The following is a 27,606-nucleotide window of genomic DNA, read 5'->3' as shown; positions in this document are numbered from 1 at the left end:
CTACACAGCAACATTATTTTGAAATAACTAGCGTTATTTCAAAATAACTTAGTCCGCGTCTACACAGCAGGCAGTTGTTTCAAAATATGTTGAAATACTGTCAAACTGGAGGACTTCTTACTTCCACTCCTGTAACCCTCATGGTATGAGGAGAAAAGGAAGTCAGAGGAAGAGTGCTCTATTTCAAAATAAATGCTGTGTAGATGCTCCCAATTTTGAAATAAGATATTTTGAAATAAGCTATGCTGATGACGCAGCTCAATTTGTGTAGCTTATTTTGAGTTAAGCCCCTGCTGTGTAGACGCACCCAAGGAATGGATTTCTCTGTAATCTAAGTCAGCAATTTTCAGACTGTGGATTGGGACCCCAAAGTGGGTCACAACCAGTGTTTCCTCTTAGCTTCCCAGCAGTACAGCTTCACAGGAAATTGATCAGCACCACCCAGTCAGAATCTCAAGGCTCCCTGCAGGGAATAGTGGTCATGACTCTGTTTTAATAGGGGTCATCTTGGGCTGGTTTACACTTGCTGGGGGCCGGCCCAAAGCCTGAGTCTGAGGGCATCAGCCCTGGCCAGAGAGGTTCAGGTTACAGGCCCCCAACCTGATACTGAAGCCTTGGGCTTCAACTTTGGTCCTCTGGGCAAGGGCAGTGGGGCTTGGGCAGACTCAGGCTTCAGTCCCCTCTTCTTAGGTCCTACAGTAATTTTTGCTGCCAGAAGGGGATTGCAATTACGTGAAGTCTGAGAACCCATGACATGTTAATATACAAAATATGTAGAATTAATCAAATTAGTCCCACATACTTTAGTTCAAACAATTAAGCTTTTCTGGAATAGCATGAAGCTGTTCAGAATTCATGGATTCAGCAATTTGGATTCTTTGTACCCACAGGTATGATCATTTTAGCATATTTCTGAAAGTATTTTTCTACAGTCAGCAATGGCCCCCAATTCCCCACACATTGATACTGGCATAAATCATGAGTAACTTCCCTGATCATAGTGGGCTAGATCTCCACATGTCCCATGGGATGTTCTGCTAGCTAAGATTACTGTCTGCAGCCCTTCTCACCACTGGCATGCCTCCTATGTGCAGAGGAAGCCGTGCTGTGTCTGCTGTGAGCTCCCTGGAATCCCCAGCTACAGTCCAAATGCAGTTTTAAGTCTTGTTTGCATTCCCAGAGAGGCTAGGGGTTTGACCCAGCATCACCTGAGCATGACATAACAATGAAAACCCACACACGCATGCACACATACTTTCAAAACAGTCTTCTTTTATTATATAAACACAGATCACCAGAGAGACAGTTCCAAGTATTGTGTAGGATTTCCTGATCATTCATACATATGATTGTTCCATATAGGTACAAAGGAAGAGAGTTCTGTTTCTTTCCGGCCTGTACCTTTCCAGGGCTGACAACTTTGCCTCAAAGTTTACAATGCTGTGAAAAAGGAAGAGCTTTCCAAGTTGAATATACTTTACAGACTCAGGGCTTGAATCTACTTTTAATCAATGTTAATTAGGAATAATAACATCAAAGTTAATGGGAGATTTTGCATCTCTGAAAACAATACCACTTGTTTTGATACTTGAAAATGTAGTTTGATGCCTAACTTTTAGACATCTGAGTTTAAACATTTTGGTCTTATTTAGTATTTCATGTGTAGTGGAAAACCAGACCACTGTCAATAGTGTCAGCTGAGCTAATAAAATAAACTTCCCTCCAAGCCCATCAGTAAGAAAAAGTGATCAGAAAAAAGTTATGTTGAATTTTGCACTAAATTAAGGACTGAAACTATATTAGATGTTAAAGTAAAACACTCAATAAAAGTGATGCTTTTTATTCTGAGCACATCTGTAAAGCCATAGAACTTTACCTCTTGTTAAACATGTTTTTCAGCTCTTTGTATTTCTCTGACAGAAGCAGTCTTTTCAATTACATAGTCAATTATTGATCACCAGTTTTGCATTTTGAAGGCGTTGATGAAAGACAGCAATGCAAAACTGATATTGAAGTGCTTGGCCTGCTTGTCTATAAGCTACAGACTTGGCAGCTATGTGGAAAGAGCAATTTAATTATTCTTGGGCTTTTTTTTTTTTAACCTAGATCCACTACAATCCTTTCCCCTTCCCACATTCCTCCTCTTTGTGTGTCTATGCCCTACAAAATAGCAGAACTGTGCAGTTCCATTGTATGGTTGGAATCCAGGCTTCAGATAGCTGACACCTTCTGGATTAGCACCACCTTTGTCGTGCAAAGCTTGAGGAAATGGGGGGTCTCGGGTTCTCAGATCTTCCACCACCACTACCCCCCATCAGGCTTGGAGGTATGGCTTTGTGTGTATAAATGACTTGATCACATATCTGTTAGTACCCAAAATGTGATGCACAGTTGCAGATCAGTGGAAGCAGGGAAAGGGGCTGATTGAAAATTTGGCTCAAAGTTTAAAGCAATGATTTTCAAGGCCATTAATAGGAGATTTGTACAGAGCCATTGCCAAGTAGCTTCTCCTTAGAGAATTAATTTGTTAATTACTTAGGGTATAATTTCTGGTTAAATGTTTTCTATTAGAGTGTAGTCAATTCTCATGATTTTATCATGAGTTTCATAACTGTTGGTGCTTTCCTTAAAGCCTAATCTTCTGGAGTTGCATGATCATAGAAGAATTTTAGTTTTCATTTAATATCTGAAGAAAGCTTCTTGCCCTTTTGAGTGCATACAAAAGGATGAAAACATGACTGGCAAAGGCTGGAACACCAGAGGCGAATAAAAAGAACCCAACAGTTATTTTTTTAAAAAATCTCATGAGTTCAAACCAGTCTCATGATAGTTTGAGGCCTGATACATGATTTGTGAATGCTTGATGTTGGCAGTATTGGTGTTATGAATTACATCTGAATTCCAAAACTGTAATGTAATTTCTCAGCCACTGCGTTCTGCAGCCCACATTTTATACCTAATTTTATTAGACGGCAAGTAAAAATAGCTTTAGATGCCAGAGAGCTTGAATGCAGTACTAAAATAGCCTAAATCAAATTGTGTGTGCATGTATATTATTTATAGATACGCACAGACCACACGCACAGTAATGTGACATGGTATAAAGGTTTTATGAGCATGAGTTTAGTATGCTGCATTATGCTCCTTAATAATAGCGCAAGTTAGTTTTGCAAAACATGGAAAATAAGTGTCAGTAAAACCTTCATAAGTAAAATATACTTTACACACAAAATTAAAGTAAAACCTCCATATGTTTATGGTTCTACATGACCTTATTTGACAAAAAATCTATTACTGAATTTTCAAAGAGGTTTTCATATAATTTTGTGGGACTGTGATTTATCTATTTGTATCTTCCATTCACATAGCCAGGCTGCCTTAATATAATGATATCTGTCTCAGGGAAAGAAAAATTATAACTATGGTTCCAACCTGGACCTTCTCATATTCATCAAGATAAGTGTATTTATTTGTAGGGTCAGTGCCTCTCTTTTGAATAACCTCCAAAATAAGTAAGTAGCTTTTATAATAATAATCATGACATGATTTTAATGTCTGAGATTTCATGTCCTTCCAGGGATTGAAACAAATACATGAGGAATTCCCAGCTGCTCTATAGTGGGATAAAGCACTTATTTCTAGTTCTGATGACTCACATTATATGGTCCCTTCACTGGGTCACTGCTTCAGTGATAGGTAGTTGTTGGTTTTGTTTGGGGATACTAAAAAGTTTAGGAACCAGCGCTGCCTAAGCCACAGAATTCTGATTTGGATTCTGAAAGCTCCTCTACCACACTCCATCTCCTGCCTACCTTTCCCTAGTAACTCCCCTTACACTGGGTGCAGTGGGAGTTGCAAGATCCATCTATTCTGGTTCTATTCCTCCCATGGATCCCTTTGCACTGAGATGCTCCTGAGATGCCATTTTAGACACTGACTGCAAAAATGTATTCAGGTGTGTCATTTTTGTGCACATGAATAGTCCTGCTGACTTTAATGGGACTACTCATATGCATTTAAACACAATACAGAAATGCTTACAGGACTGAGGCCTTATAGCAGATCTGTAGTTCACTAGAACCAAAACTCCGGCTTTGTAATCCAATATAACTCACTATTGTAGGACAAGAAAGGGGAACTTTCTATCATGAAGAAGGGACAGTTCTCAACATTCTAACTGGATGCCAGTCTTCCCTGCAGCTCTAGAATATCGCAACCTAAGCGACTTCAAGATTGTACCATTTTTATTTATAAAACAGAGCTCTCTTACATCATCTCAGAGGTTGTTACATTATGTCTTACATCATCTCAGAGGCTCTTTTACTTCAATCTCAGCTTCCTCTGAACCTTTTGTATCTGCACTCAGGCTAATTAAGGCACCTGGCTTTTAATAGAGGGATTTTTTTTTTAAATAGCACAAATAAAGGTTCTAAACTCTAAAACATGCTTTAACACATTGTTTGTGATACACGTGATAACTACAATCTATGCTCTAGGGTCATAAATAATGTACCATATCAAACTCATGCTGAACATTTTTCCATCACTCCCACTCAAGCATGCATTAGCTATGTATAGTGGACAAGTGTGTATACATGTATACAGCATACGTTCATGTTTATTATAAAATATGTTGCCTATATTTTTGTGCTTGCCATATATGTACAACTATTATACACACTGGGAGGCAGATTATGCCTGCCCTATTAAGGGGCATGAGGACCTCTTTGGTCCAAGAAAAGTAGATTAGTCCTGAGATGCATCATTGCTCAAATAGCCCCCATGGATTGAATTGCCAAGGTGTAGTTCTGCCCCAGCCATTCCACCCTCACTCCTCTGCAGCCTTTTTCTGCTTCACCTTTTATTGAGGTCCTTTTGATATTTTGTGCAAATATGCAAATACAACAAACCAGATTCACAGATCTTTCTAACAAGCAGAAATTGAATTATTCTCAGTTTTAGATTTAATTTTATTTGTCATCTATTATGAACAAATTACGAAATATACTTCATTCACAAACTGGAAATATTTACTATTTCTTTACAAGAAGGCATTGTTGAGGTTTTGATTTCTGGCATTCTTGAAGCATTCTGTCTTTCAAAACAAAGACATCAGTGTTGTTTTCAGAAGACTTATCCTTCGCTCATTTGCACTCTGCATGTGCAATGCAAACCTTTTACAAGTCTGATTTGCAATCTCTTCACAGTACAATCTACAGGTTAAACCCTCTCCATTTTAATGGGATTAAAAAAAAAGTCTTCATGAGAGGAAGAGTTTGAAAAGCCTATCTTGAGTGCTGTGGTAATTCTGCGAAGTTATTTGGACAAGAAGAAAAAGAATAGAGGTGGAGTGAATAAATACTGTATATCCACAAAATCCTTGGGAAAGAAATTTCAGATATGTTTCTAAAGGGAAGTGTGCTCTTCTGCAGTTGTGAAGTTCTAGTAATAAAAGCCAAGACTGTTTCCATTTCATTTCAGTCTCTTGGTGCCTGTTTGTTTGTCCTGAAAAATCTTGAAAATATTTTTTCCTTTAACTTTTTAAATCTTTTCATACACTCTTCCATTGTAAATCAGCTGTGGTCCTCCATTGCTCATATTGTCTGTCATTTCCTGTAACAAGAATAAAAAAGGGATGATCAAAATTAAAATTATTTTATGGATCTTGAAATAATTGGTTAATGGTCTAATAAATATGGAATGGGCCCCGAATGTCAATATTCAGAGGTGTTGAATCTTTTTAAAAAAATCACATTATTAAAAGAAAAACTGCCAATTTTCATGTGAGGTGAGTTCTTATGACAGATGCTAGATTGACTGTCCCAGAGACAGGCATTCATGATGCACAGAACACAGATATGTCACAAATGGCAGCAGTGCAAGCTTCCTCACACTGTCCTGCCAATATGCTTCCACTGAGACATGGATGGCAATCTAATCAGGAGTGAAATTGTAGGTATCCAGGTCCCTTGAGACCTTGGCCTCTCTGCTCAGATGCCCCCAAAAGTGCCAGTTAAAGCAATCTCTGAAAGCGATTTTTGTGATGTAGAAATTAGTCTGCTGAGGTCATCAAAGCCATTTCACATATGCCATCAATCAGTCTCTAGATCGGTGAGGCTTGTACTGAAGCTTTTGAGCTGCAAGTGGCCCTTTTGCAGCTCTTTGCAGAACATGATATTAAAACAGTGTGAAGTGATTAATCAGTCTAAGTTATTAGCCAATCTGCATGCTTTTACTAGATTACTAGCCAATAGTAGTTGGTAAAATATTACTACTTGGACAGTCCTTTTGTTTTGAGAATAATATAAACTAAACCTTTCCTCTGTCATATTGCTCACATATACATACATAGTACTACAGAAAATGAACCTATGAATTCACACTCCTGTGGCTCTTTTGGGTAGTACTGATAGCTAATTTGGCTTCTGCACCACTGAGGTCTGAGTGTCACCACTCTAGAATATAGTAATATTTTGTCAGCTGGGCTATGAGTGAGCAAATGACCACAAAGTGAAAATTTCGGTTTCCCATTTCTATCACTTTAATTTATTGCCAGCATTTTCTATTTGAATGTACTTATCATTTCAGAATGAAATATTCACAGTCAGTATTTTCCTGACATTTCTATTCTAAACAAAAAATTGTAGTTGAGTTTACAAGCATTTGAATGTGTTGGATTTAAGACATGAAAAAGCATATATATTAGAAGTGGTGTAAACTGGTGGTGGATTCATCCAAACAAGATTGTTTGGATGTCTACAACTCAAGTGAATATGTCAAATACTTGGCTTACTTCCAAATCACAGCACTCCACCACTTAAATTGTTTCACTAACTGTTAATACCTGTCCTGAATGCATTACTTCTGAGAGTGACTTCACAGCCTCAGCCAACACTGATTAGCTGAAACTATGCCTTCCTCTTAGAGGTGGGATTTTTCAAAAGTGACATGACATAACACGGTAGCTGCCTAGAGTTCAGCATACCTTGGAGGTAATTCTGGTGTCGGGGGAACCACCGGGCAGCTGGGCAGGTCGGTTATTTCAATACCCCTCAATCTCTAATATAAATATAACAATTATACAATAAATATAGCACAAACATATGCACATATAGTACATGTCTATATTACTGTATCAGTATAAAATATAAAAAATATAAAACTCTTTAGACTTATGTTTAATTAGAGCCTAATTTAGTATTAATTTTTAAATGTCCCTCCATTGTTTTAAAAGACATGCCCTGGTCTTAATGTACTTTGAAAGACTTGTCCTTTCAGGCACTGTCTTTCTCTGCCCCACCCTCTGTTCTTGCATAAGGACTCCTCTTTGTTTTCTTATCACTGTTGATGCAAGAGTTTTTTTATTTGTAGCTCCTAGCAGCTGAAGAGTCTTCCTCTATCTACCTCATTGATTTTTGCTTGTTTCAAATTTCATCTGGAAATGTATTTTTCTCCCTCTTTAGTTTATTCTCTGAACCTTATTTTAATGCAGTGCCTATGCAATTTAACTCTAATGATCTTGTGAAAGAGTGTGTATGAAAGATACTATATGAGTTGTACCTTTGTATAAATAGGTACTGCCTTAGAGATTATTATAATGATGATGATGATTGGGACATTTAGGAAGTGCATTTTACTGTGTTACATGCAGAATTAAAAAAAAGATGTTTAATCAGATTAAAGCAATATAAAATTGTAACACGTTTTAAAAATGTAGCAGTATTTCCTTAACATTTTTAAATGAGTCCAGACTCTAGATCTGTGTAGAATCTAATCTCAGTTAAGAAAGTAGTGAGCAGTGAGCAGACTGCAAAGCAGTCTTTCCCCTTATTGTACTTGGCACTGTTACATCACATTTTATCTAAGAATCTCACAAAGCTTTACATATATGAATTGATCAGCCATTGAGGGAGGTGGTGGATATCATACAGACGGGTGACTAGCCACAGAGAAGATTTGTGTAGGATCCCATACTGAGTCACTTGCAAAGGCATACATAAAATCCATGTTCCTGGCTGCTGCTAAACACTATCCAACCTCTTAAATGAAAGAAAGAGGGCATCCCATCCTTATAGAAGATTTAGAACCTAAATGAGTATTTCACAGGTCAAGAATCATATCATTACACCAATTAGATGGCTTTAAGAACTTTATCTTACTTTAAGCCAACATTTTCAACCTTCACTTTAAAGCACCCAAATAAAGAAAGAAAAAGTCCCTCTGACCATTGGAAGCTGTGAGTGCTCAGAACCTCTGAAAATGGGATCACCTTTATTTAAGTGTCTATCTATGCCTTAAGGTGCTTAATTTTTAGTAACTGATATTTGAAAATGGTGCCCTTTGTGCTTGCATAGCCTACTTTATTAACTGAGTATAAAGGGAGAGAAAAGAATTGATTAAATCCTGCCAATATGAAATGATGTAGGTGCAGAAAGCATGCCATGCTTTCCCCCAGTCCAATACATGATAATTCATATCACTAAGGCTTTCAATTATGTATGATGTGCTATATTTAGAAGCTAAACCTTTGAACAGCTACACAATGGAATTATATCGGAAATGGATGTACTTCGCTGAAATGGATATACTGCAAAGATACACCACCTAAAAATAACTCCATATACTGCAACAGGATAAAGCTTATACAAAATGGTCACATTTCATTTCCCAGAAGCGCTTTCTCATATGTAGTCAAAATTGAATTCACTTACTGCCAATTGCATATGTTAGAGAGAGACAGTGGGTGAGGAAATATCTTTTATGGAACCAACTTCATAAAAAAAATTACCTCACCCACTTTCTCTCTCTCATATCCTGGGGCCAGCACAGCTACGACATTACATAACTGCATAAATTAGCACATACAGTTGCTTTGTAAGAAAAGAAGAGCAAACAAGGAAAGGCGCCCAACTCACTTTCTCTGCCATTTCGTGGGAATGATGCAGTGAATGCTCCCTTTCCGAGAACATTCTTCGTTGTTCATAGCTGGCTAGCCGACAAGTGAGCCACGAAGAAAGGGTGCAACCTCCAATTCCAATGCAGGCAAGAGACATGGAAGTGAGATGCAAGGAATAGAGGGTGGAGGACTTCTTTGTTAGAGCACGAAGGAACTGAAAATTTAATATTCCTCCAATTAACCCACAGATGCAACAGGCTGAAAAAAGGATCATCTGTTAGGAGAAAGAAGAGAGGCAATATCACAGTGACATTCTCCAGAGATTACAGGTCCCAGACAAGACCACTCAGACTGAAAGTTAGCTTGACTATAATAATAATACTTATTACTAACATAGTATACATCATTTAAAGCACTCTACAAACAACAATTACTAATCCCCATAACTCCTGTGTGTAGGAGGTCAGTACATGTTGAACCTCTCTAGTCCATTACTGAGATCCAGCAACATCTGTGGTCTGGCATGATTTTAGTTAGCTAGATATCCACTTACCATGGGCATGGCCAAGTTTCCCGCAGTCCCATAAAGTTTGTTTACAGCCACCAGTCCTGGCTCTAATTGTTCTTTGACATTATTCAGCTGTAATTTACTCCTAAATGTCTCTAAGAGCCCAGTAAGCAGCAGAAGTGTTGGTAATGTTGCTAGACAATATTGACCTCCCATGGTTCAGCAAATTCTCTTGCTCGGCACCAATCAGGTCCCAAAAATGCTGGACTAGAGAGGTTCAACCTATATAGATTGCACCTCTCAAAACCGGGAATCTCTAATCAGGACCATGGATGTTCTTCTTGAATGAGGGAGCCCTAGGGCAGGAGGGCCAACAGCTGAGATCCCCGGGCATAGAAAGATTGGTGGTAGTGGGGCCAGGGCCTCAGCAGCCCAGCAACCCAGCTGGGGCTAGAGCAGCCCATGCATACCAGTGGGGCTGGTACTGCGGCAGCCAGTTGGGGCTGTGTACTGGCCTGGCATTGGGGCAGCTGCCATGGCAGTGGAGCCAGCACCGCATGCTGCTGTGCCAGCAATGGGGCTGAGGCAGCCATGTCACCCAACCGACAGCAGGGCCGAAGGAGCTGGCAGCAGGGAGGAGCGGCAGGCTGAGGTGGCCGGTGGCAGGGGACCTTTCCTGGTCTGGTAAATTTCCTCATTCAGGACCACTCAGGTCTCAAAGGTGCCAGACCAGGGAGGTCCACCCTGTATAACCCACATTTTAAAGTGGAGGCACATCATGCTAATGTGACTTCCCCAAGTTGATGGCAAATTAGTGGAAGAATAGGACTAGGATTCAGGCCACCTGACTTCCCTCCAGCTCCATATTCAAAATTCTGAGCTAAACTTCAAAAGCCTGATTTTGATCTGACACACATCCATTTTAAATCAGCAAAATGCAGTGAGAGCAGAATCAGACACCATCTCTGCACCACTTATTTCCTCGGCTGGAATGCAGTTCTGTAGTGGTATTGATATTGAATCTCTCCCGAGTCTCAGTGCCGCCAACCTTCTCCTCCTGTTCTAACCTCCTCAGGTCAATGTGTGCAGTTTGGTCATGGCCTCTTTGTTTGCCACTCAAGCAGCTTTTGTATAATCTGAACATTTATTCATGGTTGAACTTAAACCAGTGAAATATCTGACAAATTAAAATTTGAAGCAACTGTATCAGGTACAGTGAGTGAGGTGCTACTTTTCAAGTTTAGTTGATCTGAAAGATCTTCTGGGGTCCCAGAAACATCTAAACTGGGCTACAAGTAGCAACAAGTATCACTGCTTGAAGACTGAAAAGTATTTACTACAGTGATGGAAGTAACTTTGTGGAGCCCCTGGAATTGCTCCATGGACCACCAGTGCCTCGTGTACCATTGCTGTGTGCCAATGGGATGGTAACTTTAAGAAGAACATAGTTTTCAAACTATTGTTCATGGTCCACTGGTAAGGGAATATTTATTGTGGTCTAGGAGACCACCAGAATTGACTAAAAAGGTGGGGGGGAGAGGGGACTTATTTCCATGGTTGGAATGCTCCACACAATGAAGTAATCCTTGGAATATTTTTTTAAATGACCATCACTGTTATAGGGAATTGAATAGTTCACTGACTCTCAAAAGAAACCATAGAGAGAATGATTCTCCTTCCACTTATACTAGATTTACATGAATATAACTCCTTTGACATCCATGGAGTTAGTCCCAGTTCTTTCTTGTGTACATCAAAATCAGACCTATAGAAAACTACAGCCAGTTTCAATGCTTATATAAACGGAAACAATTAAATAAGCTTTAACGCTGGGCTTTATAATAGGATAATATTTTAACAGATAAAATATTTCTACAGTTGCTTTTGTATCAATTGTACCATCTGTCTGCAGTCAGGAAGACTATACTTCAGATTCTTATATGAAACTGTTCTAAATTATTTTAGAACTGGTTTAGTCATGACTCAGGTTGAAAAATATTAACTTACGAAAACCAGTGAACAGCTAGAATTTCTGAGATCAATCTGGAGCAGTAACCTTGGAACCTAATCCTGCACTCACCTCAGGACTGCGATGCTGGTCAAAAAGGGCACAAGTCCAATTCCCACTCAAGTAATTAGGAATCCTTCCATTGATCTTAATGGGACTTGGATCAAGCTCTTAATCAAGACAGGGATAACTACAGGGGATACATTTTTGACATGATTTGTATAGACCATTTAAATATGTCCTCCCTTTGCTGTATTAACCAAAGGGCTGATTGTTTTTCCTTGACAGCTTGTGTTTACTTTTCAATGACTTGTTTATCAGCTGCATTTTGGAAATAAAGGAGTCCAGGGTGAAGAGTTCAAGTTACAGCAGTTTACATTTCAAGTACTTATGCATAATGCATGCAGTGCAAAAACTTACAACGAGTCCAGATTTTTTTTTGGCGCACAATATTCCACATATGCCACAAAGCAGAAACTGCAAGGGAAAAAGTACAAATTATTTCATCGTCTAATGCCTTGAGTTCTAAATTAAACTTTGCTCTTGTTATTGCAGTGGGAACCACAAAAGAAGATTATGCAGTTGTTACCATTGTGCCAGTGTTTTTATTACAAACCTTATGTTTCAGGAAGTTATAACTCATCCATAAACACATGTATCCAGGAAGAAACTGGGATGAGAAGTCAGCCTGAGGGTGATTGCTCATAAAAATAGCAAAAATTAAATAATATATGTTTTATAAGCTATGAAGATAAACAAAATATGAAAAACAATGTTGCCAGTATAAGAAGATTCTTTTACCCTCATGTTGCTCAGAAATTAAATTTGGCAAGGCAATAATCAGGAATATGGCCAAGTATTCTGATACTTTAAAAACATATAAAGTACTTATGATGTCATCTTGTAAATTGAAACACTCAGGGAGCCCATGTGGGATATTATTGAAGTCAGCTGGTCTTAGCACAGGAACAGAGGTTCACTGGTGTGAATTAGGTTGTAGAATCTGGGCCTAACATTTGAAATTGCTGCAATGTATATATAGTCTGTTTTAGCATGCATCTTCCAGACATGTAGTGAGCAGTATGACCAGAGTCAGATTAAGACATGCTAAGGCCCTAAACTATGTCAAGTTTTAGAGGTCCCATAGCATTACCAAAAAATGTATTACAGGTTGGGCGTCCCTTGTCCGGCATGCTCAGGACCTGACTGGTCCCCAAGGAGGGAGTTTGCTGGACCAGAGGAGGTCAGCCCCTCTGCTGACAGACTTTGGGCTCTCCTGGGAACTGTCAGCACATCGCCATGCTGTAGCACAGTCCACCGGGCTCTCAGCCCCGTGGTCACCACCGGGGCTGCCAGGCACCGCTGCCTCAGGGCCAGCATACTCAACAGCTTTGGAGCCACCAGAGCTCATCTGTCTCTGCCTTGAGCTGTGGCTCTCTGGTCCAGCAACATCTATGGTCCTGCTGGACCACGGATGTTGCCAGACTAGAGAGTCCCGGATCAGAGAGGTTCAACTTGTGTTAGGACAATGAAAATAGAAATAATAAAGTTTTATATCTGCATATATACCAGTACATAGGCAAGAATGCAACTAAAAACTATATATTTTTTTGTATTTAGAGGCCCCCCATAATCTGAGGCCCTAAACTGTAGCTTACTTAGCTTGTGCATAAATCTGTCCCTGAGTAGGACATACCATAGGAAGGAGCTTTTTTCTTTACGCAAATTTAGTGCTTATAAATTAGCTGAACTGATAATGCTGGAGACTTGTATTGGGCAAACAAAATTCTGTGAATAGATTTATTCCTTATTTTTTGAATGAGTCCACTTCAGCCCTATCTGTGTCCCTTTTACTTTCTGTGAATTGCTTCTTGTGTCCCCTGAGATGTGCATGTTAATTCAGGCTTGCCTGGGGAAGCAATGGGAGTACAGTTCCTGAGGAAGCTAAATTGACAAGGGCAGTATAAGGTATAAGGAGTTGTAGGCGAGTCGCAAGATTATTGTGGGGAGGTTGTGGTACTGCTACTCTTATTTCTGTGGTGCTGCTGGTGGGGCATTGTCTTGAGAACTCAGTGCCCAGCCAACAGTTGCTGCTCTCTGGTCACCCAGCTTGGAAGCTGGTGCAGAAGTAAGGATGGCAATTCTGCCATCCCCTAAAAATAATCTTGAGACCTGCATCCCCGCTAATTTTTATGTCTATGTGCACATGGACACGTATGGTGGGGTGGCACCAAGGGGTTGGAGGTGCAGCGGGGGACTCAGGACTATGGCAGAGTGTTGGGGTACAGAGGGAGACTAGTGCCTGAGAGTGTAGGCTCTGGGGAAGGGCTTTGGGATGCAGGCTGACTCAGGGAGAGAGGACTCCCTCCAACCCTCTCTCACTGCAGAAGCTTGGGGCCAGATGGCAGGCACTATTCCATAGCTGTGGCAGTTCCAGTAGGCATTGCCGGGGGAAGGGTGCCTGTGCCTCAGCCATGACAGTTTCATGCTGGACTGGGGTTGGGTAGGTATCAGGGCCATGGGGCTGCAGCAGCTCTGGGGCTGCTCCATGCTGGAGCCAGTGGGGAAAAACACATCTCCACTGGTTGGGGCAGCTCTGTGCTGGGACCAGTGGGTGGAAGCGCCTTTCCCTCAGCCATGGTAGCTCCAAGTAGGGCTGGTGGAAGGAGGCACCTCTCACCCAGCCACAGCAGCTTTGGGGCTTGGGAAGTGGCATCTTTCCCTGCTGCAGTCCTGAGCCTCTGGGCAGGGCTTAGTAGGAAGCTGGGTGCCCATGTGGCTATGCAGCTTAGAGGGAACTTAGCATATGTCCCTCTGCTGCATCTCCCTTTTGGATCAAGACCCCAATTTGAGAAACACTGGTTTCCCCTGTGAAACCTGTATAGCATAGGGTAAAAGCACACAGAAGTCTAGATTTCATGGCCCATGATGTGTTTTTCATGGCCATGAATTTGGTAGGACCCTATACGCAGCATAACATAGAAGGGCTTCATGTCCATTCATATATGCAAGCATGAAGGGAAAATTTTACATGGTGAAGTAACAAACCATTGGATCTGTGCTTACATGAGTGCAATGGCTGGAGGGCCAGTAGCACTTACTACATCTCCTAGCCTGAGATACCAATTAGAAGGATATCGAGATGTTTCACTGCAGTGCCCAGGCCTGTCTACACCTCAAGTTGGGTAAATTTCAGACTTCCAGCTTTTGAACAGGACACGTACATAAAGTTCTTTTACTTAGACTTTACATGGGATTCTAGAATTTCACTCAAAGTTCTGTCATTATACATTAACTTTAGTTTATGGCATACTGTATTTCATACTTTTACATATGGCGTTTTGTGATTCTCAGCATCCAGATGGAAAATACAGCCAATTCTTTGTTTGAGATATCGTAATAATCTCATTCATTCAGTCTTGATGACTAAATAATGTAAATAGACTAAGTAATGTTGTTTCCTTCTCCTGAAAACTTGACAGGAGTAAAAGAAAAATAATATCTAGAAAAAAGAATGTTTATCAGTTATAGCAAGCTTATAAAAAACTATCTGGAAAATACAATAAATGCTATTTTCAATATGTAACAAATGTATGTACATAAAAAAAGCAAAACTTCCTCTATTTTCAAAGCAGTGTGTTTAGGAATTTAGCTGCAAAACTGATGGCATAGGTCAGATGGGATGGGCTTTTCAAAAGCTTTGCAGCACTGAAGACATGAGAGTTTTACCATTGTCTTCAGAAGGACCAGACTTAAGCCAATACCAAGCCATTTTGAAAATCCCATCTATTATGACTCAGCTTTTACAATTTCCTCTACTTCAGGTTACAATCAAATTTAATTCCTTTACTTGCAGCCAGTGCAAACTCTAGCAATATCTTTGATTCCTGAACATGTAACATCGGCCTTACATTCTGCCAAGAGAGTAACAAAAGAATTATAGAGTCACTTTGCTCATATGGACTGGGACCTACCAATCAGCAAGATCAGCTATTGATTTACTGTCCTTCAAGTCACCCAGCAAATTGTTCTTTAAACCACCATTTGATGGTACCATTAAACCAGTGCGTTAATGTACATTTTCAGTAACAGTCCAAAGAATATGGAACAAGCCATTGCAGCAGGTATACCTTAGTCCTTCGGTTATTCTCTAAAACGATATTGAGTAGGTCCTAAGATGCTCTCTAGGAACTAGCATCTTTTACCATATCAAAGCAGTTTTCTCAACATAAATGGATAAAGAGTGTTTTGTGATTAAGGCACTGCGCGGGGACACAACAGCTGTTAGTTTCATTCCTGGCACTGCCCCAGGTTTCCTGTGTGATTTTTGACAGGCCACTGCATGTCTTCTGACAATATCACAAGCATGCTGTGAGGCAGCCTTTGCTAAGATTCAGGAAGCACATTGAGATGCTGGGATAGTGTGCAAGGATATTACTATTACTGTATTTTTGGGTTGTTGTGCATCAACCTCAGGACATTTTTCAGGGAAAAGGATTCTCCATCAAATAGAATGATGCGTCAGTTACAGCCAGGATGTATTTTGTCCAGTGTTTCAGGCAACTTAAAATCCCACAAAAATGTATGACCATGTCAAGCCCTCTTTTTTTCTGTTGGTGGTGTATCCTGACCCAATGAAACCGGTGTAAAGCTGCTGCACAAAATGAGTAGAGGAATTTAGAGATCTTACTCAGGGATCCTTTACTATTCCATCCCAGAGACTTTAGTTGCCTCATCCAGCTCAAACTCCCTCTTTCCCCAGAAAGCTCTGGAGAGAATGGGAAGTCAAGGGAGATTATAGGTTGACGCTATCCAGTGTGGTCTGATTGGCAAACCAGACACACGCAATTACACCCCAGCATGGAATTATGGTGTTTTCCCCATACATTTTCTGGAGGTTTTTGAGGACTCACTATTACTGACAGTGGTGATGTAATGTGCGTGGGAGGCACGGGTCATGTATACAGAAAGTAGGGCTTGTGCACAGTTCAGTTTGGAAATAAATCTGATAGGTTTGTTTTGATTTGCCTTTTGAGTTTTGAACTCTTAGGTTTCACAACACTGTTAGCTGGAATACAACATGAGTCACTTTTTCTGTCCTTAAAAAGCAACAAATAGTCTAGAAGCACCTTAAAGACTAGCAAAAGATGTAGATGTTATCATGAGCTTTCGTGGGCACAATCCACTTCTTCAGTTGACTGGAGTGTTGGAAGTCCAGATCCAAGAATAAATAAGGGAAGCAGGGAGGGAGGGAGAAGGAAAAAAATAGAAGGGAGGAAGAAAAAAAGAGTCAATAAGTAGATAAGCTTTAGAGGGATAGCCAAGTAGTATGTAGAATGTAGTAGAGAGATAGCCCTTGAGACACCACCAACTTCCTGAGGAAACTACAAAACATCAGTAAACTACCTGAAAATACCATCCTGGTCACCATGGACGTAGAAGCTCTTTACACCAGCATTCCACATGAAGCGACAAGGAGTCCTGTAGCACCTTATAGACTAGCAGATGTATTGGAGCATAAGCTTTGGTGGGCAAAGACTCACTTCGTCTATATTCCATATGAAGATGGATTACCGGCTATGAGGAACACCATCCCCGACAACAGCACTACACACCTGATTACAGAGCTCTGCAACTTTGTCCTCACCCACAACTACTTCCAATCTGGACACAATTTGTATCTTCAAGTTGCGGCACAGCCATGAGCATCCGCATAGCACCACAAAATGCCAGCATCTCTATGGCTGACCTTGAACAACATTTCCTCAGCTCTTGCCCCCTAAGACCTTTACTCTATTTACACTACATCAATGACATCTTCATCATGTGGACCCATGGGAAAGAAACCCTTGAAGAATTTCACAGGGATTTCAACAACTTCCACCCTACCATCAGTCTCAGCCTGGATCAGTCCAGACGAGAAATCAATATCCTTGACACTACACTACTATTAAATGATGGGCAAATTTCCACCACCCTATACTAGAAACCTACCAACTGCTACACTTACCTTCATGCCTCTAGCTTCCATCCCAGACACATTTCCCAATCTATTGTATACAGCCAAGCCCTAAGATACAACCGTATTTGCTCCATTCCCACACACAAATACCTACAGGATCTATACATAGCATTCTTAAAACTGAAATACTCACCCAGTGAAGTGAAAAAAACAGATCTACAGAGCCAAAAAAGTACTCAGACATGAACTACTTCTAGACAGGCCCAGAAGAGAAAACAACAGAATTCCGCTTATCATCAGCTACAGTCCTCAACTGAAATCCCTCCAATGCAGTATCAACAATCTACAACCCATCCTAGAAAATGATCCCTCACTCTCAGAGGCTTTGGGGGGAAGGCCAATTCTTGCTTACAGACAACCCCCTAGCCTCAAACAAATTATTTCCAGTAACCATGCAATACACTTCCATCATAATTATTCAGGAACCCACCACTGCAATAAGCTCCAGTGCCAACTCTGCACACACATCTACACAAGCGATTTCATCACTGGACCCAATGACATAAGCCATCAAATCAGAGGCTCATTTAACTGCATATCCACTAATGTGATCTATGCCATCAAATGCCAGCAATGCTCCACTGCAATGGTTATTGGCCAAACTGGACAGTCTCCATGGGAAAGAATTAATGGACACAAATAAGATATCCAAAAAGGCAACACACAAAAACCTGTTGGAGAACACTTCAATCATCCTGGACACTCATTAATGAATCTCCAATTCGCTGTTTTGTTTCAGACCAATTCCACAAGCCAAATACACTGAGAATGGTTGGAACTTAACTTCATTCACAAGTTTAATTCTCATGCAAATAGTATAAATTGTGATATCAGATGGCTCCCACATTATCAACCAACCAAACAACGAAGGTGCTAATGGTTTTTGATGTCTGTGTAGTATGTGGTGTTGGTCATCTTCCTTTCCAAGTGCAAACTAATGGTTCTTATCAGCCTCTTGTAAATATTTAGTCTTTTAGATGCTATTACACTATTTGTTGTTTTTTAAGTCTTTCCTGTTACAGACTAACTCTGCTATCCCTCTGAAGCTTATCTACTCACTGTCTCTTTTTTCTTTCTCCCCTCCATTTTTTCCTTTTCCACCTCCCCCCCCTCCCCCATTCCCTTATTTATTCTTGCATCTGGACTTCCAACACTCCCATCATCTGAAGAAGTGGGCTGTGCCCACGAAAGCTCATGATACCACCTACATGTTTTGTTGGTCTTTAAGGTGCTACTAGACTATTATTTGTAGTTTTTAAAGTTTTTCCTGTTACAGACTAACTCGGCTACCCCTCTGAAGCTTTTTTCACTCTTTGTCCTTCCATGGCTAGCCTGTAAGATTTCATCTGAAATAAAACTGTTTAAACTGAATGTGTAACTACTGAGTTACTGGGAGCAGGGTTTCCCCCCAACTAGTTGACTGGTGCTGAACAGGATTCATCCTTGTTTTCACTGACCAGCTCAGTCAGCATCTTGTCACCTCACTCCAGTGTTAAAAGTCCTGTTACTAAATGTAATTACATTTCCTAGTGGTCATAAGCTCTAAGGGGCTGATGCAGCTGTGCTAATCGATGCTTGGATCATTTCCACCTGCTGTCCTCTGAATCATTACAAAAGATTCAAAAACACATAGGAGAATGGGGGCTTAGCCTGAGGACTGGGTAGTCACCCGTCACCCCTCTGTACTTGTATTGTTTGAGCCCTATGGAGCACAGACTGCACTACTCCTGGGATTGGAAACACTTTCAGATTGTTGGCTGGAGCTGTATAACAATATATATCGCGGGAGAGAGAATTTCTCCTCCTGGAGGCAAAGACGATAACAAACAATTGGACTCAAGTTTCTAAAGCTGAAATACGCATCCAGGGACACTGATGCAATGATGTTATAGTCCTCCTGCCTGCCTACCTATCTCCTTTATGTATTGCCTTTCATCACAATACCTGAGCTCCTTACACAAATGAGATGACTCAGTGCCCACATGTACACATCTCAGGCTGAGGAATCATAGACTACTAGAATTGGAAGGGACCTCAAGAGGTCATCAAGTCCAGCCTCTGGCACTCACAGCAGGACCAAGCACTAGATCATCCCTTTCATTAGGATAAGTTAAAGGAACCAGCCTGGAAAAACTACCTGAGTAGACAGGCATTGAGGAAGGGACGTGCAATCAGTCCCAGTAGCAGATTTAACAGTCCAAAAGATCAGCAAATTCTGACTGGGCACTACTTTATCTGGGCTCCCCGTCCCTTTCTCCCAAGTCACAGAGGAACAAAAAGCTGGGCCCTGGAGCAGGTTTTTATTGCCATCACATGTCTCATATTCAAAGAAACTCTCACTTCCCTCATTCCCCACCACTGGTCCTTGCCTCTGGATCCCTGCTCTGCTCCCCCATGGCTTCTCTACCCAGGTCCATGCTGTGCCACCGTCTCCCTCTGGCCCAGGGCCTGCACCAGTGCTGCTACCAATAGACAATTTGCCACTGCTCCCGCCAAAGATTCAGCTGCTAGCTTGGGAGCCAAAGCTGTGAACCACCACAGCAGCTGCACCAGAGAGTCCTCTGCCATTGCCATCTCTTCTCTCCCTGGCTTGATGGTGGGGCCCTACCCTCACCAGTATACCGAGTCAGTCACCTTTGGTACCTGAGAGCTGGTGCAATTGCTTGGATTGCATGTGTCTATCACTGCCTCTGGCCAGCAGTCCCCATTTTATATGGACCCCAGGGGACCTGCACCCACTTCTCCGGCAACACCTTTGCTAAATCCCAGCAGCACTTGAGCATGGGAGTAACGATAGAAGTTTCCTATCCCATCCTGCAGAGCTCACAGTCACTTGCTATGCTCCAGTGTGGAAGTGGCTGATTTCAGAAAATGTAGCTTGTTTCCAATGCCTCCATAGATTCCCCTTGCTAAAGGACAGTAAGAGGTATGTGGCTGCCTGCTTCAGCTTCTCCTTACCCCCACAGCACTCTTCCCGATCAGCCTCACTCTAGTTCTGCATATCCCTGCTAGATTCTGCATGGAACAACCAACATTTTTTTAGGATTACCCCACTACTGAAGGTTAAAGTAAGCAGCAGCAAAATGTAGGGTGTAGGGCGTAAGCTTTGTGTAGGGTAGGTCTATACTTCCAACTTAGTTATTCTTAGACTAGAAGGTATCTGAAAATGAAAACAAATACAAACACAAGTCTGGTCTTAGAAAACAAAAAAGAAAAAAGATTATAGATTGCCTCCAAGGCCTAAAGTAGCAGAAACTATCGCTTTGTAAGTTTCCTGATCAAATCCTGCAGTCTGAAGTAGAAAGTTATGTGCAGAGCCAGAAAACGGAGCTCAGTACACCAAAGAAAGAAAATCCTAATATTTAACTGTCTTGCCTGTAGAAAAGAGAGAAAGAAGCTGAAATTTCAAATGGTTGCATGGACCCAGGAAAGTGTCTGAAATCCCTAGGCTCTCCTGTTTTCAGTAATAACACAATGCAATGGGAAAACATACAAATGCCCTCACCCGGTGATGAAGAGCACAAAATTCACACAAGCAGATAAAGAAATCAAATCAAAGGAAAAGAAGGAAGATACAGAGTGTAGATCCATGACAGAGAAAGAAAGAAATCAGCAGGTAGGCAGACCATACAGAAAAAGGTTAACCATAAGAAAATAGGAGATTACAAACAAACAACAACCCCTTTCAAATCCAAATCTATAGGCAAAGACTTCTAAGAAGATCTCGTTAAAGCATACTGAACACAGTGGCGGAGATTTTCAAAGATACAGTTAGTTAGGCATTTAATTCCCATTAAGTTTCAATGGGGCGTAGGTGCCTAATTTACCATTTGTGACTTTGAATATCTCCCCATCAGATTTGTTTAAAAAAGCTATTATGGGGATACAAATAATATCAAAGAATATCACTACAACACAGTAGTGAATAAAAACCCTGCTTGCCTGGGGCCTTTAGGCCTGGATCAAAAACTCACTGATGTACTATTGACATAATTAGGGTTTTATTCTAATTTACTTCAAAAAGGTTAGAATCAGTCCTGATGCTCAATGACAGAATACATTTCACTTTATGCTGTGAACATTATAAGTTACACATCAGATGTTTTATTTAAAGTATTCAATTGTTCTTGTGTAATTTTTTCTTTCCTTAAAAATGGAATCAGAAGATTATTTCTAGCTTATCAACTACGGCCTCAGATCAGCAAAGAATTTAAGCATGTGTTTAAGTCCATCCCTATTTAACAATGATCTTAAACAAAGTTTGTGTAATCAGTGGTTAAATGAATGGGACTCACGAGTAGGAGAAGAGAGGTTTGGCACTGGTAGAACTACTGCTGGAATACTGTCTGCAGTTCTGATGTCCATAATTCAAGATGGATGCTGAGAGTTTTCAAGAAAGATTGGAGAGGGTTCAAAGAAGATCCATAAGAATGATTAAAGAATGAGAAAACATGTTCTGTAGTGACAGACTCAAGGAGTTCCATCTATTTCTCTTAACAGAGAGAAAATTAAGGGGTGACTTGATCATAGTTTATAAATACCGATGTAGAGAACAAATATTTGATTATGGACTCTTCAAACTAGTAGCCAACTTTTTAACAAAGTCCAATGGCTGGAAAGGTAAGCTAGACAAATTCAGACTGGAAATAAGATATACATTTTTAACAATGCGGATAATTAACTACTGGACCAGTTTACCAAGGGTTGTGGGAGATCCTCCATCACAGGCAATTTTAAATTAAAATTGGACTTTAAAAAATATGTGCTCTAGACATTATTTTGGGGGCATTCTATGGCCTTTGGTTTAGAGGAGGTTAGATCGGATGACTACAGCTGTGGCCTTAGAAACTACGGATCTATGACTATGAAACTATAAGCACATCTTCAAATAAAGTAGTCACACATCTGCATTTAAATAACACTGTAAACTGTTTGAGTGTTCATTCGAAATAACTATGTAGTTTGACTATTCTTTTCCAAAGTAAGCCACGCTATTGGTCACTACACTTCCATTTTTTAAAAACTGACTTTAAACATTTTTTAAAAAATAAAGACCACCAACATTGCTTTCACAGTCCGAACTTATCCCTTAGTCTGTGACAGTTCCATAGTAACCCCTTTTTTTGAAAACTTGGGAAATAAAAAACTCCCCGTAACTATGTATTCCAGGTGCCAATTTTGGAGCAAATTCCTATAGCCAAATTATAAATGGTTGACACTGGAGGTTCTTGATGGAAAGGAAGTGCAACAATCACAAACATGGAAAGATGATCTGCATCTTTCTAGAGCTATTGAGTGACACTCTGAATACATAATGCCTAGGAGTGTTTTGACATTCGTCTTCATGAGTGAGAAAATTATCCCATTCCTGAGTGTCATAGCCATAAGGGTGTTATCTGATGTCTCCATACGAGTGAAGATAAATGGCATATTTGACTGAACGGGGCTTGAGTGTATGTGCACGGGATGGGGGTGGGTGCAGGGGTTGGGTCTGAGTTTTATTTACAATAAGGGTCTTTACACCATCTCAATGTAAATGAGAAGTAGGCCCAAACAGGCTTGAGAATTATAGTTATAATAAATGTCTATTATATACACATTCTGCTTAAGATTCCATCTTGATTATAGTATAGTTGACAACTTTTAACATTTGGTTATGTTAGGCAGGAATATTTTTGAAAGAATATTGTTCTGATATTTCTTTTGTGTGACAGCCAGTTCAATGCATTCTGTCAGACTTATTATCCTTGTGTGAAAGTAGTTTTAAGTCAGGGGTGGGTAACCTTAGGCCCTGGGGTCGCTTGCCTGGATCCGGCCCCCGAGGCTCAGGGCTCCCCACCAGCACTAGGGAGACTGTGCTGGCACTCCAGCTCCCCCCTCCACACACACACATTTTCCCACTGCGGGGCTGAAGCACATGTAATCTATTAGGCTGGACCCTCATAGGCTCTGGTGTGCAAAGGGAATGTGGGGTGTGCCCTTCTCTTTCTCAGTTGGGGACCATGACAGTGAGGTGTTTTTTTGTTTGTTTTTTTGCTTCTCACTTGTGTATGGCCCCCAACTGATTTTTCTGTGGGTCAGTGGCCACCAACACAAAAAATGTTCCCTACCCCTGCTTTAAGTGGCAGCATTGAGGAATGCAACATGATTTCTACTTACTAGGAGAAACTATAGCAGTTGGAATAAATGATGACAAGGCATGCAAAACACATAGGAAAAGAATTCCAGAAAGCAATAGTATGTTAGCTGTAGTAGAGGATTTTGATAACCAAGCAACCACCATAATATTTGATAAAGAACTCATATATATGTTTTATATATAGAAAATAAAATTAGATAAACATAAGTGATCATAGATGAAATTGTTTTCATTTGGATATTTGTCTCTGCTAATTTTCTTTATCTTAATAGAGGTCATTTTCATAAACTATTAGGTGAGGGCATTTAAAATACATGTTTTCCCATGTATTATATAATATATATATTTTATAAAATATATTTCCCCATGTATTTTAAATAGATGAGTACCCTAATTCAGATGCATTCATATTTTTCTTTTACTTCATTGCCTGCTATTCAAGTCATTTGGGCACAATCCTGCAGTGCAGAGCATGCTGGTCCCACTGGAGCAGAGCACTTAAACACTAGTCCTATTGATCTCAGTGGAACTATTGACATGCTTTATGTTGGGCACATGCTTAAGTACCTTGCTGTATTGGGGGTCATAAAAAAAACAACTGTTATAAAATAAGAAAGACTATTTTTTTAACAAGTGGGATAATCTGCTTAAGACTCAACATTATTACATTCCATGAGACGTTAATATCATTTCAATATTAACACATTTTAGTCTCAATTGAAGCCATATTCACTTCTTGCGTGCATATGTGTATGTTATATCTGTGTGGATATCTTGTTTCCTGGAGTAATATTACCTGAAAATGTCACAAAAGACCTTTGATCTAGTTCTGACCTCGCTTACCTAGGCATTGCCCAGCGAAGACCCAGTTTCTCATGTAAGTTGATAAAGATGAAGGTTACCATGGAAACCTTAATTCCGATGTTTGTGGATTTTAAATCTCACACAACATGATAGACAGATACAGATATAATGTGTGTGAGTTAAAATCCACAACCACAGAGTCAAGGTTTCCATAGTAACCACATCTTCACTGGGCCTTGGCTGAGTTACAGGCATGTAAGTGAGGACAGAACTGGGTCGAAGGTCTCATTACACTTGTAGGTAACATGACTGCTGGAAATATGATGTTATTTAGCTTAGATCCAGTGGTTTATCCTGTGGAGTTTCAAAGTAGTAATTTTTCTTTCCCCGTTTAGCTTCCCCACTAAAGGAAAATCTTGATTCCAGAGCACTGAATCAGAACACAATTACTTTGTGTGTGACATGCAAAGAGCTTGAACCTCTGGTCCAGCCACGATATGCTCAGTAGCAGACCCCACAGTCCTGAAGCTGGAAAGAGGGCAGATAAGTCTCCAGGGCAAAGCCCAGTACTGCTGCTCTAGTTTGTGTCTAGTTACAAATAGCCCCAAAGAGATATTCCAGCAGCCATGGATCTCTAGAGAACAGTGGCACTCTGACCCACCCTTTTTATCCGCCACATCACCAGCATTTCCCCTATGCCAGTGGTAGGCTGCCTACCTACTCCCCTGTGCCTGGGAATCCTCAGCAGGCTGGGTAAGCCCTTTGAACTGATGGGGCACAGGGGTACAATGGAGGGGAAAGCTCAATCCCAAGATTTCTAAATTTACATTCCAATTAAAAGCAATAGAAATACAATTATTTCACCATTACAGAAAGCAAGGATAGTTTGCTGAAAAGCATATTATAAAGGAACAAAACTAGTATATTTAAAAGAAGACTGTTATATAGGAAATATACATTGCTGTGAAATGTTTCTCACTTGTAAATTTTTATTACCTAAGGTGAAATACTAGCTCCATATCTACCAATGGCAAAACTCTCACTGACTTCATCATCAGTCTTCAAATTTCTCCTTAACCTGAGCTCTTTGAGCAATCCTTGCTACTCTTTTTACAATCAGAAATCCCCCTTTCTCTGCACTGTTGGTAACCTCCTTACCTGTCTTAAAGTGTGTTGTATTGTCTTGTGATTGTCTCCTGTCTGGGGGCAGGAACAGTGTCTCACTATGTTTGTACAATATCAGGAATACTTACAGTGCTATGTACATACATTTATTTATAATTATGAACACCAAGAATAATATTACATTAATGCCTTTGTTAGGAGAGACCTCTAAAGATTATCTAAGATTCCAACTGTAGTGAGTAATCAATATTTTTCCAGCTTCTCACCAACTAAAAAATAAATGGTCCTTTTAGCAATATAGCTGTTTAATCATAACCAAGCAGTGCTATAGAGTTTAAAGTACTTATGTTTACCCTGGATAGTCCATGTTGCAAGTCTTGACTTCGTTACTTCATATACAATTTTTGTAGGAGGGCACTTACTAGATAAAAGGCTCAAACTGAACATACATCAAATACCTTCTGAGATATGAAGCTTACAACAATGCTGTCTGGGGGGACAGAGGACACAGTTGTATGTTAATTGTGCTCACCCAGATGCTGGTATATTTCTAGCTAAATTCTTCCCTGAAACTTGAGGCCAGAAACCCTGGTCCTAAGACACTGGTGTAAGGCTCCAATAACTCTTATATGCTTATATTCTTTGTTCCCCTAGGAGCTCTGGAATGCAGAGGCCATGACTTGGCCATCATTCTAAAGGAACCCTTAGCTCTTCCTGCCCAAAGACAGGGCCAGCTGGGGCCCTTTGGCTTTTACAAGCAAAACTCCCCTTTGGGTTCAGGTTTGCAAGCCAAGGCCGAACCTGCTGAACACTGGAATCACACAACGGCCCAGGCAGCCTTTCACACTAAATGGAGAAGAGGTTTGGTGAAAGTTCAATTGTTTGCATTAAAAGGAAAGGAAAAGGGTGGGGTTCCTGTCCAAAAATCCCCCCCCCCCATGTGCATGACTATTGCACCGAGCCCAGCATGCATCCTGTAAGAGGGGGAGTGGGTCAGGAGCGGTCTCGTTCACACCAACTGAAGCTCATCACCACACCGAGTTAAAGAGAGTGAAATGGCTAACGTACACACACCCCGCTCCATACCGGAGAAGAGTCTCCCAGCTGAGGCTTATGCTCTGCAAGGACCAAGCTGAAACTGACCGCCCCCACGGCCACGCTGGAGACCCCCAGCCCTATCTCCAACACGGAGAGCACCAAGAGGCTCCCAATGATGTGGCTGCTGGTGCACATCCTCCCTGGGTCATCGTTCCTTCCAGCTCAGCCAGGAAAACAAACCATCCGCCTTCCTCCCTCGGGCTCCCCCGAACTTTTCTTCCTCCTCCTTCAGAGGCAAAGCGTCAGATCCGCAGCCGGGGGGCCGGGCATTCCCGAGGCCAGGGCGCCTCTCCTCAGCCAGCGGACAGGAGACCTCCTCTCCCCAGCCAGGCGGCCCCGCACACAGGGATACTCCGATGGCTGGAGCCCGACAAGTCGCAGCCCGCCGCAGCTGCGGTCAGCTGGGCGAATCCTCCCGCGCACCCTGCAAGGCGGCCGGCTGGGAGCTCTCCAAGGTACCGACGCCTCTTCCGATCCCACCCCGGGGCGCGCTCCGAAGTCTCCACCAGCCTCTCTCGGCTAGTCCAGGCTTGGAGGGCCCGGGCCAGGCTCTCTCGGGCTCGCTTGGCTGGAGCTGTACTCCCGCGTCTCTCCCCCGCTCTCCGAGAGGCTGGGAAACGCAGATTAAATTCAGCACCACGCTCCACTCGCAGGCTGTCTCCCCTCCGGAAAAGTCGACCTTGTCTGATCGCCTCCTCCACTCTCATTGAAATGACCTCACTGAGATTGGGGGGGCTTGGGGGGCTGGGGAGGGAGGGAAGTGGGGAAAACCCACCCTGGCTATATTTATGTATGAATCTGGGGCCAATATGCAGGCGAGTCTCTACAGGAGCCCCGCCCCAGGGTCCAAACACAAGGCACCCCCCACCTCCCAACACACACCTCCTCCATCCTTCTTCCCACGCCCCAGCTGGGTTTGCTAAGGGAGCAGGAAAGTGGTGGTGCTGGCAGCAGATTCCCTTCATGCAAAACTTTGGGGAAAGAGAAAGCTGGATTCTGCTGCATG

At 41.4% G+C, this 27,606-nt stretch overlaps 1 protein-coding gene across 1 annotated transcript; it reads right to left on the bottom strand.

Moving 5' to 3' along the window:
• Positions 1 to 4,548: 4,548 nt before the first annotated feature.
• TMEM196 (transmembrane protein 196) lies at positions 4,549 to 27,280 on the bottom strand. Its single transcript, XM_025179103.3, has 4 exons — positions 26,571 to 27,280; positions 11,833 to 11,889; positions 8,916 to 9,170; positions 4,549 to 5,613 (listed from the first exon to the last, which is right to left on the bottom strand). Exons 1-4 carry the CDS (start codon positions 26,733 to 26,735, stop codon positions 5,542 to 5,544), a joined length of 549 nt encoding a protein of 182 aa, XP_025034888.1. The 5' UTR covers positions 26,736 to 27,280; the 3' UTR covers positions 4,549 to 5,541.
• Between the last annotated feature and the right edge of the window lie 326 nt (positions 27,281 to 27,606).

This window comes from Pelodiscus sinensis, chromosome 2, assembly GCF_052426305.1.
Source record: "Pelodiscus sinensis isolate ZL-2025 chromosome 2, ASM5242630v1, whole genome shotgun sequence".
Classification (NCBI taxonomy): domain Eukaryota; kingdom Metazoa; phylum Chordata; order Testudines; family Trionychidae; genus Pelodiscus; species Pelodiscus sinensis.
Note: the sequence above shows the minus strand (reverse complement) of the source record. Positions and strands in the feature narration are given on the sequence as shown.